The 17,630-nt window shown below is 44.6% G+C and overlaps 1 protein-coding gene across 4 annotated transcripts; it reads left to right on the top strand.

Moving 5' to 3' along the window:
- The first annotated feature begins 3,996 nt into the window (after positions 1 to 3,996).
- On the top strand, positions 3,997 to 17,183 carry dyrk2 (dual-specificity tyrosine-(Y)-phosphorylation regulated kinase 2). 4 transcript variants are annotated; one of them, XM_076269420.1, is made up of 3 exons: positions 3,997 to 4,493; positions 5,215 to 5,345; positions 12,031 to 17,183. In XM_076269420.1, exons 1-3 carry the CDS (start codon positions 4,454 to 4,456, stop codon positions 13,615 to 13,617), a joined length of 1,758 nt encoding a protein of 585 aa, XP_076125535.1. In that variant the 5' UTR covers positions 3,997 to 4,453; the 3' UTR covers positions 13,618 to 17,183. The 4 variants fall into 4 exon arrangements, with proteins under 4 accessions (XP_076125535.1, XP_076125534.1, XP_076125536.1 ...); XM_076269419.1 differs by having other exon boundaries at positions 3,998 to 4,493; positions 12,028 to 17,183; XM_076269421.1 differs by lacking the exon at positions 5,215 to 5,345 and having other exon boundaries at positions 3,998 to 4,493; positions 12,028 to 17,183.
- The last annotated feature ends 447 nt before the right edge of the window (positions 17,184 to 17,630 follow it).

Here is a 17,630-nt window from a genome sequence, read left to right on the forward strand (position 1 = left end):
CTGATAGAATGCAGCTAATGGGATGCTGTAGTTGGGAAGGTATGGTAGGCCAATTTGGTGTGAATACACACACAAACACACAAGGGAAATTTTCTCTCGTTGTTGAGTAGCCTGATGGTATGCACAGTGCGTACGGACGCACACCCTGTGGCGTTATTAGTATCGGTGCGATGCGTGTGTGTGTGTGTGTGTGTGTGTGTGTGTGTGTGTGTGTGTGTGTGTGTATGTGTATGTGTGTGTGTGTGTGTGAGGAGCGGAAGGAAGAGTGCGCAGGAGGCTGAGAACAACACCTCAGGAGTGAGTCACCCCTACAGACCACCCATCTCCAGAGAGAGGGGGAGACAAACTCCAACCCCTAGGGAGGGAAAGAAACAGGTGGGGGTGGGTGTAGGAGAGCTGGTGGAGAGAAAGAGAAGCAGAAAGATAGAGGCAATGGGGGGAGGGGGTAGGATAAATAAATAGAGAAACAGGGAATGAAAGAGAGGAGAGAGAGAGGTAAAGAGAAGAGAAAAAGAGGAATAGGGAATGTGATGTAGAGCAGGGGAGAGAGGGAGAAGCACAGACAGAGAGAACATGAGGGATATAGGTGAGGCAGAGAGAGAGAGAGAGAGAGATACATAAAGAGAACTAGGAAAAAAGAGAGAGGGACAGATAGACAAGATGAGATAGAGGGATACCGAACAGAGAAGAGGAGAGGGAGAGAGATGGACAGAGTGTGAGTTTAGAGGGGAAGGAAGGGTGAGCAAGTGATAGATCACATTAAAGAGAGTGAGAGTGAGAAAGTGAGAGAGAGATACAGGACGAATGAGTACAGAGAGGGAGTGATTGACAGATGATGAAACCTATACCGTACATTTGCAAATTGACAAACCAAACAGAACATTCACTTTCTTGATGACTGATATGATCAAGACTGATAAAGATCAACCCTGTCAGATCTATTTACTCCTTGAACCATACGACTGCTTTGGGAGTGTTGATTGATTACTGTCCCCATCCCCCTTCACACCCTCAGGGGCTAATGCCCAGACAGCAACTAGTCTAGCATAGATAGATATGTATTAACATGTGGGGATGCCCAGAAATCAACTAGCCTAGCATAGCTAGATCTGTATTAACATGTGGGAATACCCAGACAAAAACTAGCCTAGCATAGCTAGATCTGTATTAACATGTGAGGATTAACATACATTAACATATACATTTGAAGACAACCATAGAGACATAGTCGCAAAAGTCCCAGAAAATGATTTAGGATTAATGGGTTTTGAAATGTATTTACCAGTTTAAACAACTCCTGAAGGTGGCGAGTCTCAGTGGAAATATTTGATACAGGCACTATGCATTTATTAAGGCAAAGGCATTATGCATTCACCACTCTATAGACTCTAGTGTGGTCAACTCTACAGTAGAAACCTGCACTGTTGTTTACAGTGTGCTTCCTAACACCTGGCCTGCTCAGGTTCCCATGGCAACCAGGGAAACAAATGCCAGGGACAACCATGGTCGCTTCTCCCGTCTGACATGTGTCTTCTCCACCATCTGCCTCTTCAGGGAGAGGTGTGTGTGTGTGTGTGGGGGGGGGGGGGTACATTTCTTCTGTTACAGACGGTAAACCTGACACCAGTGTGGGTTATTTGACTTATTCATGTGTCTATTTATTTATAGTGATGATGATGAAAGTGCACCGGCAAAACTTGGTGTGATCATATTAAAATGTTTTAATAGAAGAAAATAGACTTGAACATCAAACCATTGGTATTACATTATGTTCATAAAGCCAGCAGAAGGTTGCTTTTAGCAATGGTGCCCCTGGGTTGCATTTTCAATCAAGCATCCTTATTACAATGTACTAAAATAATTACTATTATCGGTTACTCCTTCTGATATACCTCACCTTACTGAACCCTAACCCAAAATCTATTCTTAAACATAGCCTCAAGTACTCTGTGTACTTTCTGGATGTCTATGACAAGAACATTGTACCTATCAATCAAAGTGCATAGAACCTGAGGACACTTGCACCCCATTCCATTCTGTCACCGTAGAGCAATGGGAACCAGAAACATCTGGACAACTAGACAATAGATAGATAGATAGATAGATAGATAGATAGATAGATAGATAGATACTTTATTGATCCCCAGGGGAAATTCAATTAAGAGGGTGCATAAACATGACAATAATGTCCTCAAGTAGTCAGTCCTTAGAAGGCAGTGTAGTCATATCTGGTAAAAGGCTGTTGATGTTTCATCTCAACTGCCAATTAAATTACATCCTTTCCCTCCGTGCTCCTGAAGCAACATGCTGATCTGCTGGAATTGTTTACGGCTCAGTCCAAGCAACTAGGCTTCCCATTTACTGTATAAAGTTTCAGGACTCTAAATTCAAAAAATAAACGATATTGAATTAGAACTGTGGGCTGCGCCTTTAAGTAGTCTGGCTGGGGAAAAAATAGAGGTTCACTTGGATGGTCCCCAGCTTCCACTGGGTCATCAAATACTTCCCTGACACTCTTTCTAGTTTATTTCTGGATATTACACTTTAAGCCAACAAAAGAAAATATGCATTTGTTCTACTTTTATGCGTGTTCAAGCAAGAACGGTAAATTTAGATGAAAGGATCCCAGGTACTATGCAGATTCATTGCATTGTCAGTTGTTTCAGCTGACAGTGTTTCGCAAGATATCTAGTTTTATACAGGAGGAGAGTTCAGCAGTAGTGGGGATGCTGATTGTCAGGCAATGAGGGAAGCCTTGGCAAAGCTGATCACAGATAGATAGGATCATCCTGCTTCACAAAATCAATGCGCATCAGCTCAATACATAGGCCCAAACGGCAGTCTGTCAGCTGACAACAACACAATCAACAACATAAACAACCCTAACATTCATACTCATGCTATCTATATCGACATTCTTGTATCACCCTTCACCCGAGGGGCAGTGGCTACCAAGCAGAATCAGCAGTCTATTAGATGTCCACCAGTGACCCCCCTCCCTCCCTCTCTCTCTCTCTCTCTCTCTCTCTCTCTCTCTCTCTCTCTCTAATCAATGTCCCAGAACGATTGATGCTATCAGGGGCATTACTGAGGAGAATCTGGTTAATATGTGATGGGATCCTCATCAGTATCAGTGTTTTGTGTTAACCTATTATTTGTTTGGCTGGAACTGTTGCAACATGGGCTTACAAAAATCTGTCTTAAAGCATGGCTTGGGTTGCCTGGACAAGTGATGCAAGTTATGTTTGTTTCCTGAATAAATATACCGCTGGAAGGTAGTGAAGTTCACAAACAATATGTTGTGTACAAACAGGAAAATACATATGAATTTGCAGACAACATTGGGCTGGCTGAGTATGCCATTTATGTTGTTTCCATTTAATTTAAAGGTGATACAGATAAATTATAGCATACCATAAAGTAGTTCAGGAAGAGGTTTTACTCAGCAGTAGTATTAATCTTACTTTTAATAGTAATGGTGGTACTGTAGTAGTTCAGGCTAGGTTGTAGTAGCAGCAGCAGAAGTACTTTGTTGTACAAGGGCCGACTACAAGGCGAAACTCTGCCCCCTGGCGGCGCGGCTTTCTCAGATCAGATCAAACACCGAACAGAACACCTTGTTCAGGTAGCTTTGTTGATCTAAGCACGAGCACTATAAATACTTATTCCGGGCAAAAGTTTAATCTTGCATGAACTGGAGTGCATATAAAATAGACCACTGAAAGTTTATCTCATTTGGGTTAAAACAGCAAACTTGGAGATGCAGGCTGGAATAAACTGCATTTGCTCAACAAAGTGCCAGAGCCTGCATTCTCTCGTTTGAAAAAAAAAAATGCAATCACATCCCTGTCCTGTGTTTTAATGTTTACACGTGAGGTTTGGTCGTGTCTTGGGAAACAGAAGGCATCACATGGCCCAATGAATAATGGGAGGGTTAATCTCGTGCATGGGACAAATGGGACTTTCGGATCCCCCAGTGAAGTCGCCGTGCGTCGCCAGCTTAACAACCGAACCAACCACATTTCACGCTCTATTCAGGGCTAAAGAAAGAGAGGTGGAAGCGAGCAGGCATAGATAGATAAGCCGTAGGACAACACCCAAACTGGTCGTCCGAGTTTTTCTGTAGAGAGAAAATGCAACGGCTGGCACGGGAATTCGGCGGCTGTTTAAACACCAGTGCCTATGAGTCGTAGCAGTTTGGATTCTCTTCATTTTAGATTGGTTTCTCTCGTTTAAAGGGTCGTCTGTTTTGCTGTTTGTTTCTTGCGTTTCCAAGCGATGGTGGCAACATTTCGGGAGGTGTTTGAGGAAGCTGTCCCAGTGTTTGCGGAGCAGGTTGAGAATGCAAGTCTGGATGTAGCTGATTGGAGTACCAGAGTTGGTGATCAGTGTGCGGAGGGGGAGGAGGGGAGATTCTGAAGGGGTTTTTTCTGTGTGTGACTCTTCAGCGGCCATGTTAACCAAGAAGCCGTGCGCTGCCGTCTACTCATCTGGTAAGGAAGCCAAAGCCCAGAGCTAAAGGGCAAATAAAATGATCAAATAAATGTTAGCCTATGGCATTACTGATCGTACGTCTTGTTAGACATTGTCATTGTGTTTCTTTTGTATGTAGCATATGTCTAAACACATTTGTACTTTGTTTCTATGCCCATTTCGCGTTTGATTTTGGTGCAGCCGAGGCTGTTTGTGAATTGGACATGGTTCCTGGGGCCGTTTATCGAACCCTTTCGTTTTAGTCGCCTTTTAGGCAATTGTTTTCGCCATGTCACTGGCAAAGAATGCTCGGTTTGGAACAAGCGCAAATTTAATCATCTGTTCAATGGAGAGGATTTTGCAAAACCGAATCAGTATCGATAGCGTTTCGTTGTGCTCTCGCTAGTTAACAGCTCCCGTGAGTTCCAGTAGCATAACATTACTGTGAATTTCTAAAGAAACCACACCACAGGAAAGAGATTATTTCACATTTCAAACCGACCCAGGCTTCTGTAGACGACAGCTGCATATTTGATATAGGCTACAGTTTAGGCTACTAAACTAATGTAGCCTGCTTCAATGTACAGCTAAAACAACCTATAGGTTCTTAAAAGGGCGTAATGTGCTATGCTACTAATGTCATGGTTATACAGGACTAGCTTTAAGGACGGGTAGTTGGCTGCATTTTCTGACAAGCCATTTAGTGTCATTAACGCTTCGTTCTATTCTCCCGATTTGCAGGCAAAGGGGGTGAGATCTGCCAGCTAGAGTCTTCCCCCGGAATCGGCGTCGGGGGTCTCCGGCCCGCTGTAGGGACGGACCCGACATCTCCAGTCGCATTACCACCCCTCAGGAATACCAACTCGCTAACAGTAAGGACTTTAGTTTCACAATTCTTACAGTGAGACGGTCTGTTTACTGGACTCCTAGTAGGCTGTTGGTAGGCTTATGGACTGCCGAGACCGTAAATTAAAGCAACAGCCAGAAGTAGCTTGTTTAGTAGTGGGACCTTGGACTGTAGGTTAGTGAAATGGCCACTTTGTAGTCGTTTAGTGCAGGTCAGACGAGTTTCTTTGTTTCATATTGTAAGAGTGCTGTGTAACAAGTTGGCACGTTTCTGATCACGTGGGAGTACATTTTGGTCTTAAAGCTTACAGCTACACGCAGACAGCCAGACTATTCTTGAAACTTACTCGATCTCCACTTGTAACTTTTTATGTAGCCTAGACTAGGCTACCTGTCAGAGCTGTTCTGACTTGGTTTGTGGCGGGGATGTTCTATTGGTGTAGGAGTCAGAAGCGTTTTTCATGATTTTGTTGGGAATAAGCTTAAGTCACAGTCGATACCAAAACGTTGACAAACTAGGCTACTATCGGAATACCCCCTTATAATACACATATGTTGGACATTTAGTCCAAAACCAAGTTTGCAAGTCTGCATGATAACTACGCAATTTATTTTTGAAATAATAAAACTCTAGCCTACTGTAGTCACTCCGTATGGGTTGCTTGCTATGGCTAACGCATTGTAGGCTACTGTACGGTGTCGATGTGTGGGGGATGGGTAGAAGTCCAAGCAGTCGAAGTAAAACCGTGATACACGGCTTGTGCTTAAGGACTGTTGCCCAAGAGATATCTCTTATGCGTGGCTTGTAATATATCTGCAAGCTGCTGGCCCGTGCTTTCGATGAACAACACATTACGCATTAACACGTAGATGCCAGTGTTTCCAACGTTGTATGCTTCATATGGGGGAGTAGGGTATGTCGTGCGTGCGTGCAGAGTCAGAAACGGATGGTGTCATTCGTCTCGGTAGAATAGCACTCTGAAAATAAACCTATGTGCGATGTCATGGATTCATCGATTTGGTTTCTAACCACTATTACTACACATTTTAGAGCACGGCCCTCTTGCAGCACTGGATAGAAGCCATGTGAATTCAACCATGTGATCTACCCCCTCAGCCTAATGCTGGTATATTTAGGCTTTGAGAAAGCCCAAGCAGGCTGAGTGTGTTATCATATGCATGGAAGCACATGCATGTATAGTCCGTTTAGAGCTCTTTAGTTCTCCAGTGCAGGCCATTGATGTCAATGTGGCAGAGCAAGGGGCAGTCTGTTTTTGGCCGTGGTCTCCAAATGGGGCCACCAGTACAAAAATAAACATGCACCCTCCCCCCATCAATAGTCATGTGCGGGTCGCATTCACATTTCAAGCATAGGCTACAGTTAACAGATATCCAGACTCAGATCTGCCTCCTCCTACAGACACTGCTGTGGTCGAACAGGGCAGTTTTAGGAGCAGTCTTAAGGTGTGGTTACTGGTTAATGACGTTTTGCAGAATAAGGAAGCTGCAAGAAGAAAATCAATCACCCATTACGCATCTGATTCACGAGGAGAGGACAACCTGACTCACTGGTTGGATGGAAAAAAAGTAATTTGAGGAATGTGGCTTGGATATTATGAATGGCCTTTCCATCGGATGTTTGGATTGATCCATTGCTTTGATGGTCAGTGTTGTCATTTTGTGTTTCTTGTGTTGGTATAGTGGTTGTGTTGTTGAGAGAGAGCAATGTGACTTGACACAGTGTCGTTAAAGTAACACAATGTTGGAATTCTTCTTTTTTTAATCCATTTTTAATGTAGTGGGTATGCAATATAGTCTAAAACTAATGAAAAGGGTTATGCTTCTCCCTGCGACAGTGTTGCAGTGCTATACTAGGCATTCCAGACAAGAATTGGTAATGGCAAAGACTCTATTCTCCCTATCTTAAGTCAGTGTGGCATCAACGTGTGTTTAAAACTGTTATTTTAAGATAAAATAAGCAAAAATGTGTTTAAAGCTGTTATTTTAAGATAAAATAAGCTAAAATCTGTTGCCTTAATGCAGCTCTGAGGGTTTTGTTAATCCATGATCAACGTTTCATTTTTGGCTGCGAGTTGTCCTCTGACAAACAGTGGACTTGTTCAGAGATTAGCCATGGAAACCAAAACATTATGTCAGAGCCATCCAGCGTGCTGATCTACACACACACACAACATGAGGAGGCCAATCTGGCACTCAGGTCAGATTTGACCCATAATAGCGCCTCGTTCCATTGAACTATGTTTCTGATTTTATGGCTGCAAACTAGGAATATCGATCTATAACTTTTTTCAGTTTTTACTTTTAAGTAGAACTTCTGGAGTAGTCATAATAATGATACAGTTAGTTCTTCCTTTGGCGAGCAGGCTGCCTTTGGCAACAGTTAACAGCTGTAGAGTGGCGTGTTTCCATGCCTCTGTAAGCTAACTGCGTTGGGCCCTGCCTTTTGGTGTCTGGTCGAGGCATTGGACTCCAGGCTTGCAGCCCCTGGACGCTTGATGCAATAGACATGCTGGTGGCCAGGAACAGTACAGGCCACGTGGGAGGTTATTATTATAATAACCCTCCTCAACTCTGCAGCTGGGCACTGCGTTCATCCATTGGCACAGGGATGTGGGATGTGTGCGGCTGTCCCTAATTAACCTCATCTTCTTCAGCCCTCCGCGCTGTGCTGTTCAGCAGCCCGAGGAGAATGTGTTTTGGGGGGATGTTTCACTCAACACATATTGGGGAGAATGGTAGACCCTCTACCCCTACCTTCCATCTCAGATAATCACCCCTCATCCTGTCCAATCGTAGCTCAGCTGGTGAGACGAAGGGAGGGAGAGATGGACTAAACATGATTGTCACACCGGCAGCATCTCTGGAGAGCCCTGGGCCTGTGTGTGTGTTTGTTTGTGTGTGTGTCTTTTGTATGTCTCCAGTTGTGTCTTGGGCAGTTGTCACCACAGGCGATGCCCTCTCGGTGACCCTAACCCCCACTAACCCACCTGTCTGTGTCGCATCTGAACTGGCCAACAGAAAAGCTGTGCTGCCCAAGACCCTTTCAAAGACCCTTTAATCTTTGTGCATCTTGTATTTTCTTCTATCAAGAACTTGCCTGGGAGCCTGTTTAAAATATGGACTATCTTATCTCCTAATCAAAGTCCAAGGTACAGTTGGATATTTCAATAGATTCACATAGATATTGAATGACCGTTGGTATGAAAACGGGACGTACCAATCCAATAAGAGAACCATACCTTTGCATGCCAGTTTTAACAGCCACAAGCATTGGGTTGACCAGGTGAAACGCATTCAGTGGTGAACGGCTAAATATGGGAAGCTAACTAGCTTTAGAGAATAGCCTCTAGTCAGATTAGGAATAAGTGCATGTTGTTTGTGTTTGCATATGGCAGGCATTTGTAGGTCACCCTGTTAACTAGACTGAGCAGAAGGTGGAGTTTAACAGTGATTGGCAATGCTAAACATGCTATTGGGTACACTGTCTTATGATTATGTAAGGAAAAAGAGTTGTAAATCCATTAAGTTGTTAACTATCAATAATATTGTGTCCTAGCAAGCCTGTTTGTTAATAATCAGTCTTCAAGCCAATATTGCTGCAAGTGAAGTCAAGTTAGTGGATATGTCCTGGTTAGAAGTGAATCCTTGTGTGTGTTTGTGTTTGCTTTATATATTTACACCCTTCATTTAAATCTTTAGACAATGTTTTACTTGTAATTAAGAAAATTACATGCTCATCAAGGGTCAAATGGGGAAGGAAAATGCATTTTTAGACATCACCCACCCCAGCCCTTCCCAAAGTGCAAAGGATCAAAGAATCTGTGCACTGGGTGACATGCCTGAAATTGCACAGTGGAGTTGTTTATGAGCCGAGCGTCTTTCATGATAGCTGCAGTGGACATGGTGTACATGTCTGCTAGAGTTCAGAAGTTCACCAGAGGAGCGTATGTGTGATATATATGAGAGAGATATATATATGAGAGAGAGAGAGAGGGAGAGCTCATCGGTAGGCCTTCAGGGGCTCTGCAACACCAAACATGCAGGCTTTCTCGGCTAGGTTCCCCTAAACGTCAGACGGAGAGTCAGTTTAGTATGTGGTAAGTGACTCTCAACAGCGTTTGCTGTGGTATCAGGTCAAGGTTTTAGGAGAAGCGTTAGCTTGACACTTGCATTAAAATCTGTAGGCAAGGCACGAGTGTGGAAACATCAGAGCTTGCCATCTGGAGGATTAGAGTGTGCCTGAACCGCCGGAGTGGATCGGAGAGGGCTAGGCGAGGCAAGGCCTCTTATATTGCCCTTATATTTCCAGCCCCACGTCTGGATTATCACCCCCTCTGTTTGCAGTTGCGTGTATGAAACCACTCCAGATTAGCAGAGGGAGGGAGGGAGGAGTGCAATTAAGTGGATTATAAACTAAAACGGTTCCCGAAAGGGAATTTGCAAAGTTGTACGAAATCATAATAACAGCTAAACAGCAACAGAAAACACTTGATGCTAATCCGTTAGCACACAAAGCTACATTTAAAGGGATCTGACTGGAAATCAGGCAATTAGCTGGTATTTAAACAGATGGGGATATAAACATGCTGGGGGCAGGGTAGGGCAGCGACTGGGCAGTTGTTTACACATGGATGGGAAGTATAGACGTCTGACTGGTGCAACAGGATGCTGCAGCGAAAACAAGCTGCTGAGATAATCACATTATCAAGGAAGCGTGCATCTTGGAGCGGCATGGGGAGGTGGGGCATCACGGAAGGCAGGAAATGCGCATCCAGGGCTGTTTGTGTGGAGATATGTTTTGTTGTGTAAACATGAAAACCGTGGGGGTTTTGGGAAACAAGAATGTCAGGAGTCGGCTGTAGAGGAAAAATCAACAGAGAAGGAAACTTGTGTCTATATTGGTCCTTCTATTGTCCCATCATTCTGTCTATCTACCTATCGTTCTATAGATTGATTCGCATTTGGTGTACCAACTTAGGTACAAGCTTTGGTCTTTGGTACAAGCCCTGTGCATTGTCTACTCATATGAAGCATGGTCAGCAAGATGGTGTGGTCAGGAGAGAGACCAGTGATGTGCAGTTTGAAACTGTTGGCATGTTGAAAGCAAGATGGGCCAACACTTGTTGTTTTTGAAGTTCATATGTAAAGAATGAGTGGACAATAAAGCAGTCTTTTCACTCGACTCCACAGGCCTGGAACCCCCCAAAAGTGTAAACGTGTATTTTAACTGTAATGTTTGGTAAGAGTTCAAGAGATAGAGTACACTCCCTATAAAAAAAAAAGGTGACACCAAATCCATGGGGCCAGGTTATGTAACATACAAAATGAAATTATGTAAAATGAAACATGGAGTGTGGGGTGTCATGAATCGCACTGCCATTTTCTGAAGTGTATTTATGTCTCTGAGATCATATCTTGTGGACCAAACCTGTCATGTAAGGTTAGCAATCTCTAAAATAAGTCCAATAAACGTGTGCGTGTGTGTGCACCAGGCCAACCATATCTGTCCATGCATTTTTTTTCAGTATGTCATGGCGTGTAAGGGTGGGTGTCTGTCTTTGAGAGAATCAGAAGGTTTTCTTTGTCCCTCACCGGTCCACATTTGTCGGCCATTGCATCGTACATTCCTCGGGCCTCTCAGTGGCCCTCCATGTGTTGTATCCTGGATGTATTAGAGCGAGAGCCTCAATCCCTCCTTCCTTCCCGTCCTATTCAGGGCAGACTTGCAGTGTTTGTGTTAGTGGGTTCCTTCCTCTTGGCCTGCTAGAGGCCTGCCTTTAAGAAACAGCAGCTCCCCTTGGCCTGCTAGAGGCCTGCCTTTAAGAAACAGCAGCTCCCCTTGGCCTGCTATAGAGGCCTGCCTTTAAGAAACGGCAGCTCCTCTTGGCCTGCTAGAGGCCTGCCTTTAAGAAACGGCAGCTCCTCTTGGCCTGCTAGAGGCCTGCCTTTAAGAAACAGCAGCTCTGTTTGCTTGGTACGTCTGTAGCTCTGTCATTCCACAGTGGTCTGAGCTTTTCCCTGTACACTCTGAAGACAATAGCGAGAGTGATGGCGGTTCTGGGAATCAGGCGTTGTGAATGACAGCGGGCAGGGTGAGGGCATCTCGTTACAGTTAATCTTGGTGGCCCGGGGTGACCCTCCTCTGGCCGTGTAAGGGAAGGATTTTACCTCCGCACGTCAGAGCTGACCGCTGTTGGCCCTTTCCTGCTAATAGAAACTGAGGGTGCTGTAACGGACGTGAAGGGCACACCGCCTCACTAGCTGCTAGCTAATATATCCACCATCTCAGTTTGTTAGAAAAGCCTTCGCCCCTGTGCAGGTGCAAAGTGTATTGCTCTCAGTGAGTCTGTCAACTCCTCTGTTATAACAACTTACACAAATAAATGTGTGTAGATGGCATATGATAATGTAATTATAAAAAGTCACGAAAGCCTGCTTCTGTATTCTTCATTTATTCTGACATCAAAATTCTGTTATATGCATTTATTTACATAAGTCAAGATAATTGTAATCAGGCTTAATAACAGGCTAGAAATAAAACAAACACAATACATAATATGCAAGTAGAAAACCCTCTTCTCAGCATTAAGTGTTCTTTCCAGTTCTCTCTGCACCAGTTAATCAATTTTATGATTATTTTGTGGTGCAACCAATTAATTAATTTTCTCTGTTTTGTCTGTTTGTCAGCAGGTAGGAGGCAATAAGCACACCATGAATGATCACCTGCACATCGGGAACCACCAGCAGATCCACGTTCAGCAGCTGTTTGAGGAGAACAGCAACAAACGGACAGTGCTGACCACTCAACCCAATGGGTTGACGCCGTCAAACCGGACCGGGCTCCCGGTGCCAGATCGGCCTCAGGAGAGCAGCCGGCAAGGCAGCTCCACGTCCATCAAGTCCACCGAGAGCAAGCCCAAGGCCACGCCGATGGCCCCTGACCAGGCCATGAAGCAGTACATGGCCAAGCTGTCCGCGTTCGAGCACCAGGAGGTCTTCAACTACCCGGAGGTCTACTTCGTGGGCCCCAACGCCAAGAAGCGGCCGGGCGTGGTCGGCGGCTCCAACAACGGCGGCTACGACGACGACCAGGGCTCCTACATCCACGTGCCGCACGACCACATCGCCTACCGCTACGAGGTGCTCAAGGTCATCGGCAAGGGCAGCTTCGGCCAGGTGGTGAAGGCCTACGACCACAAGACGCACACGCACGTGGCGCTGAAAATGGTGCGCAACGAGAAGCGTTTCCACCGGCAGGCGGCCGAGGAGATTCGCATCCTGGAGCACCTTCGCAAGCAGGACAAGGACTCCACCATGAACGTCATCCACATGCTGGAGCACTTCACCTTCCGCAACCACATCTGCATGACCTTTGAACTCCTCAGCATGAACCTGTACGAGCTCATCAAGAAGAACAAGTTCCAGGGCTTCAGCCTGCCGCTGGTGCGCAAGTTCGCCCACTCCATCCTGCAGTGTCTGGAGTCGCTGCACAAGAACCGGATCATCCACTGCGACCTGAAGCCCGAGAACATTCTGCTCAAGCAGCAGGGCCGCAGCGGGATCAAGGTCATCGACTTCGGCTCCAGCTGTTACGAGCACCAGAGGGTCTACACGTACATCCAGTCGCGCTTCTATCGGGCCCCGGAGGTCATCCTGGGCGCCCGGTACGGCATGCCCATCGACATGTGGAGCCTGGGGTGCATCCTGGCCGAGCTGCTGACCGGCTACCCGCTCCTCCCGGGGGAGGACGAAGGGGACCAACTGGCGTGCGTCATCGAGCTTCTGGGCATGCCCTCGCAGAAGCTCCTGGACTCGTCCAAGCGGGCCAAGAACTTTGTCAGCTCCAAGGGCTACCCGCGCTACTGCACGGTCACCACGCTGCCCGACAACACGGTGGTGCTGAACGGCGGACGCTCACGCCGGGGCAAGCTGCGCGGTCCGCCGGCCAGCAAGGACTGGGTGACGGCGCTCAAGGGCTGCGACGACCCCCTCTTCTTGGACTTCCTCAAGCAGTGCCTGGAGTGGGACCCCGCCCTGCGCATGACCCCCAGCCAGGCGCTGCGCCACCCCTGGCTCAGGAGACGCTTGCCCAAACCCCCCACGGGGGACAAGACGACGGTCAAGCGCATCACTGAGGGCACCGGTGCCATCACGACCATCTCCAAATTACCTCCCACGTCTGGCTCCGCCTCCAAGCTAAGGACTAACCTGACGCAAATGACCGATGCGAATGGGAATATTCAACAAAGGACAGTTTTGCCAAAATTAGTCAGCTGAACACACTAATTTATTGTTTTTATTTTGTTTTAGTTTTTCTTCTGTCTAACAAAGGAGATATTATCTTCCAAGTCAGTTGGAAAGCTGAGCATTGCATACCAGTGTGTGAGTTGGTACATCTGAAGTGTAGATGAACTGTTGCATATTCACTACAGTTTTTTTATTATTAGTAGCACCTTTTCACAACTAAAAAAATATATTTGTTTCAATTAGATTGGAAAGGCCATGTGAAAGGGAACAACATTTTAAGTTTGCCATCTCAGGACTTTGTGCAAGGCTGAAGTGTGTCAGCCTTCATAGAAACTGCTCTGCTACTCTAAAAGCCCTCAGCAGATGTTACAATGTTTTTCTAGTATTGAAAGAAAAAGAGACGACTGATTGAAATAAGGTTATTCAAACGTATCAACGAATGGATTTTTATTTCAGTCAAGAAGAACTTAGCTGTGGACTTTTTACCAATTTGAATTAGGCTAAGGGTTACGAAATGGGTGGTTTAAGTGGACTCAATGTGTGGCTAATTTTTAGCTGTATGTGTTTTTAGTGAATACATATGTGTCGAGGTCTTTTGTGTGTTGGCTGTGCAGGTGATGATGCAAGTCTGTTGTGAGGATGCGATTTGTTAGGAGATTGGAGAAGTAATACAGATGTAATGGAAATGGAAGGTTTTGACTGTTATGAAATTATGTTCAGGAGACGGGGGAAAATGTTTACATGAGACTTGGTATGTGCCTACAATTCTCTTGACATTCCTTATGTGGCTGAAACAAGGACGGTAGAGTTCTGGTTCGACCGCCGCTTCTCTCTGAGCTGTCAGATAAATGACAGGGGAGTTCTTTTTCAGGAGAGGAATGACATTTTTAACAACAATGAAAGGAATGGCATTTCAGCAGCAGGTGTTTTCAAGATGGGTGCTGTGAATACAAATCGAAGTCTAAAGGAAACATGTTGGTGCTCTTACCTTTTTGTAACATGTTCGATACTTGTTATTGTTTTTTCCAGGCAAAACTTCTTGGTTCTTTTACCAGTTCTGTCTCCTAGTGAATGACGTGCAGCTTATGTGAGGATGCTACAAGGATGACTCAGTTTAGGCTTTTCAGTTTTGAATGCAGTGGCTTAAGGAAGGATATTGAGTATTGCGTGTGGCAGTAGTAGCAGCCTGCTTGTGCCGTGCTTATACTCTTGGAGAAGGCAAGAGACATATTTACTTGAATTTGATGAGCTTTCGGCTGCATGGCCGCGCTCCCTGCACCTCTCTGTAATAAGAGGACGCTTGAAGACTTACGAGTTGATGGAGTGGCACTTTGGGTAATAGCTTGACTTCTGTCATCTGATTGGCCAGATGTAGCTCTCTCTTTTGATTTAATGTAGCTCTCTTTCTCTCTCTGTCTGTCGTCTTGTTGACTGTCGATGAGCTGCTGTTCTGTCTATGCGGGCTTGCAAGAGTTAAAATTCTTAAATGTTCGTTCCCTTTCACAGCCAAAGACTAAACATTTGTGAGGAATAATAAAATTTAACAACTATAAATACTACCCACAAATAACCCAGAGCTGTATATGTACAGTCTTACATGTACATGGACACTTCCTCAACCTTGAAAGACATCACACATTGGCCATTTTCATTCGTAGGTTTTCTTTTCTTTTTTTTAAATTCATCATAGTGATATTGGTGTAACTGACTTGGGTTTTAAAGCTTTGAAAAAAAAAAGATGTTTTAGGCTATTTATTTATTTCATAATGTTTCTCAAAGAAGAGCTAATATAAAACAGGAATAGAATGTGTGCTGTTGGCTTGGTAACCATGGAGTGACTTATGATGTAATGCACAAGAACTTGATCTGCCACTACTCGGAGACTCGACACAACAAAAAGGAATAAGGCAATCATGGGCCTACTCTCTTGTTTTCTGGACTCTGGAGGAAGGGCCACTGGCATTGGACATTTTCGGGTTGTCAGGGAGTGAAGTTTGGCACCCACCCACCCACTCACATGGGCACACTTGCACCCTCGCCGCTGGTTGGCACCCTACCTGCCAAGCCCATACCTGCACACCGTCCAATGCGCCAACAAGTACAATGGCCCTTGTTCTTCTGATGCACATGGAGCTGCGACTATGGGGGAGGACAGTTTTGTCCTCGGACTAATTACTTTTTAATTGTTGTTTTGTGGATTGACCGTAGTGGGGAGTTCTTTGTGCCCTTAGTTTTTAATACAATGTGCCTTTGGTTATCAATGCCATTCAATTTCTTACCCAACAGTAAAGCCCCTTGTCCTGCACACGTAGGCATATTGAGATCCAGAAATATCATGGTGATTTTTAGAGCAACACCCAAAGACACTCCCTTAAAAACCATGAAATGGTACCTGGGAGAGAGAGAGAGGCCACTCGATTTGAGATGTTTTTACAAGTTGTTTACACAAGCGGATTTAAATCCTCACAGAACTGAGAATAAGAACTTTCTCAAGGACCCTTTGCCAACGGGGAAATGTAAGTAAACATATAGCCATCACGTTTGCAGCACTGCTAGAGCGACAGCTTTTGCTGCATCTATCTTGTCTTAACATCTAGGTATCCAAGGGGTTACATTTTGCTTCAGTTTAGCAACTCTAGGGAAAAAAAATACATTATTAATATTTTACCTCAGACTGTTGTGATAATTATTGTGACTATATCAACCCAGGGCATTTGGTATATACCAAAGTGCATTCCTTTTTATGTGTGTGGCTAAGGGGCAAGGAGAACATAGAAACCGGTGGTTTTTTCTCTCTGTAATCAGAGCAAAAGGCACTTGAGCCACTTTTTTTGTCTCTTTAAGGGCCATAGCAGGAGAATACTTCTCTTCAGTCATGAAGGAAAACATAGAGAGGGCGGGGGAGGGGAAGCTAGTTACACCACCTGTTGTTGTGAGGTGAATGATGTAGCATAACTCCAAACCTTAAGCTTGGCATGGATGGATGTATCAGTGCAGTGAAAACTGCCCCCTCCACTGCCCCCACCTCCAAAACTACCCCCAACTGCCCCCACCTCCAAAAAAGAAGGAAGGAAAATCCACGAGTCAATATCCAGCCCTATGTGCAAAGCCACTGTAGCTGAATGGGGAAGGGGGACTATTTAAAGCAACAAGCTTTTTGTGTTTGAAGGTGCAAACACATAACTTTTTTGCTACGTCTCAGAGCGGTAGTCCTCTCTCTTGAATTGAGCTACACACTGTCAACTTCTAAGGCGACATTTATAGAAAAAAAAAAAAAAAGATTTTAAACTGAGCAACAAAGTTGACATTTTGTTTGTACTCTATAGCAGTACTTGTACATATGTGAAATTTGATATGGATTCAATGTGGATGTGTACATATGTATAATGTTTTTTTTTGTTTTGTTTTTGTGACATGCTGCTGAAGAACACTACATTCATTGTAGTGAGTTTTGATCAAGGCGGCCAGTTTTATGATCCTGTATGTATTGTACAGCTATTGGAAGTTTAACTTTTTTTTTCTAGTGATCATTTGTTAAATTTTATTGTTGTGGCCGGGAAAATATTAATAAAAAAAAGTTTTAATGTTCATCTTTACAGACTGTGTATGTTAATGGTTATTCTTAGCCAGAGGACACTCACTGAAAAGGATGTCCCTGACCCTGTGCTTAGATTTAACAAATATATATATATATATATATATATATATATATATATATAAACAAATGGACATTTAAGAGATTTGAGGGACAAATTCAAGGCATAAATTATTCAAACTTAAGGGTGCACTTACCACTTACAATTGGTCTTGGGCTTGTTCTGAAAGTACACGTTTTCAATTATTCATCCGAGAAGATTTATTTATTTTTTTTTTAAGTTGTCAGTTACAGTCGTACAGAACTTTGACCTTTTAGCGTGCAAGCTTTGCCTCAGTTGACTCCTGCCAAGAATAAAGAGTGACCCAACGTGCCGTCCATGTGGGCAGAGGTCCCTGCCAGCACATACTGTAAATTGTTCCTGTCTGCTTGGGGTTGGGTGTTGGGG

The sequence above is a fragment of the Alosa pseudoharengus genome, unplaced genomic scaffold (genome assembly GCF_046254945.1).
Source record: "Alosa pseudoharengus isolate Yale_2024_CS ecotype anadromous, Long Island Sound unplaced genomic scaffold, YU_APseudo_1.1 YU_APseudo_1.1_scf_51, whole genome shotgun sequence".
Lineage (NCBI taxonomy): Eukaryota > Metazoa > Chordata > Actinopteri > Clupeiformes > Clupeidae > Alosa > Alosa pseudoharengus.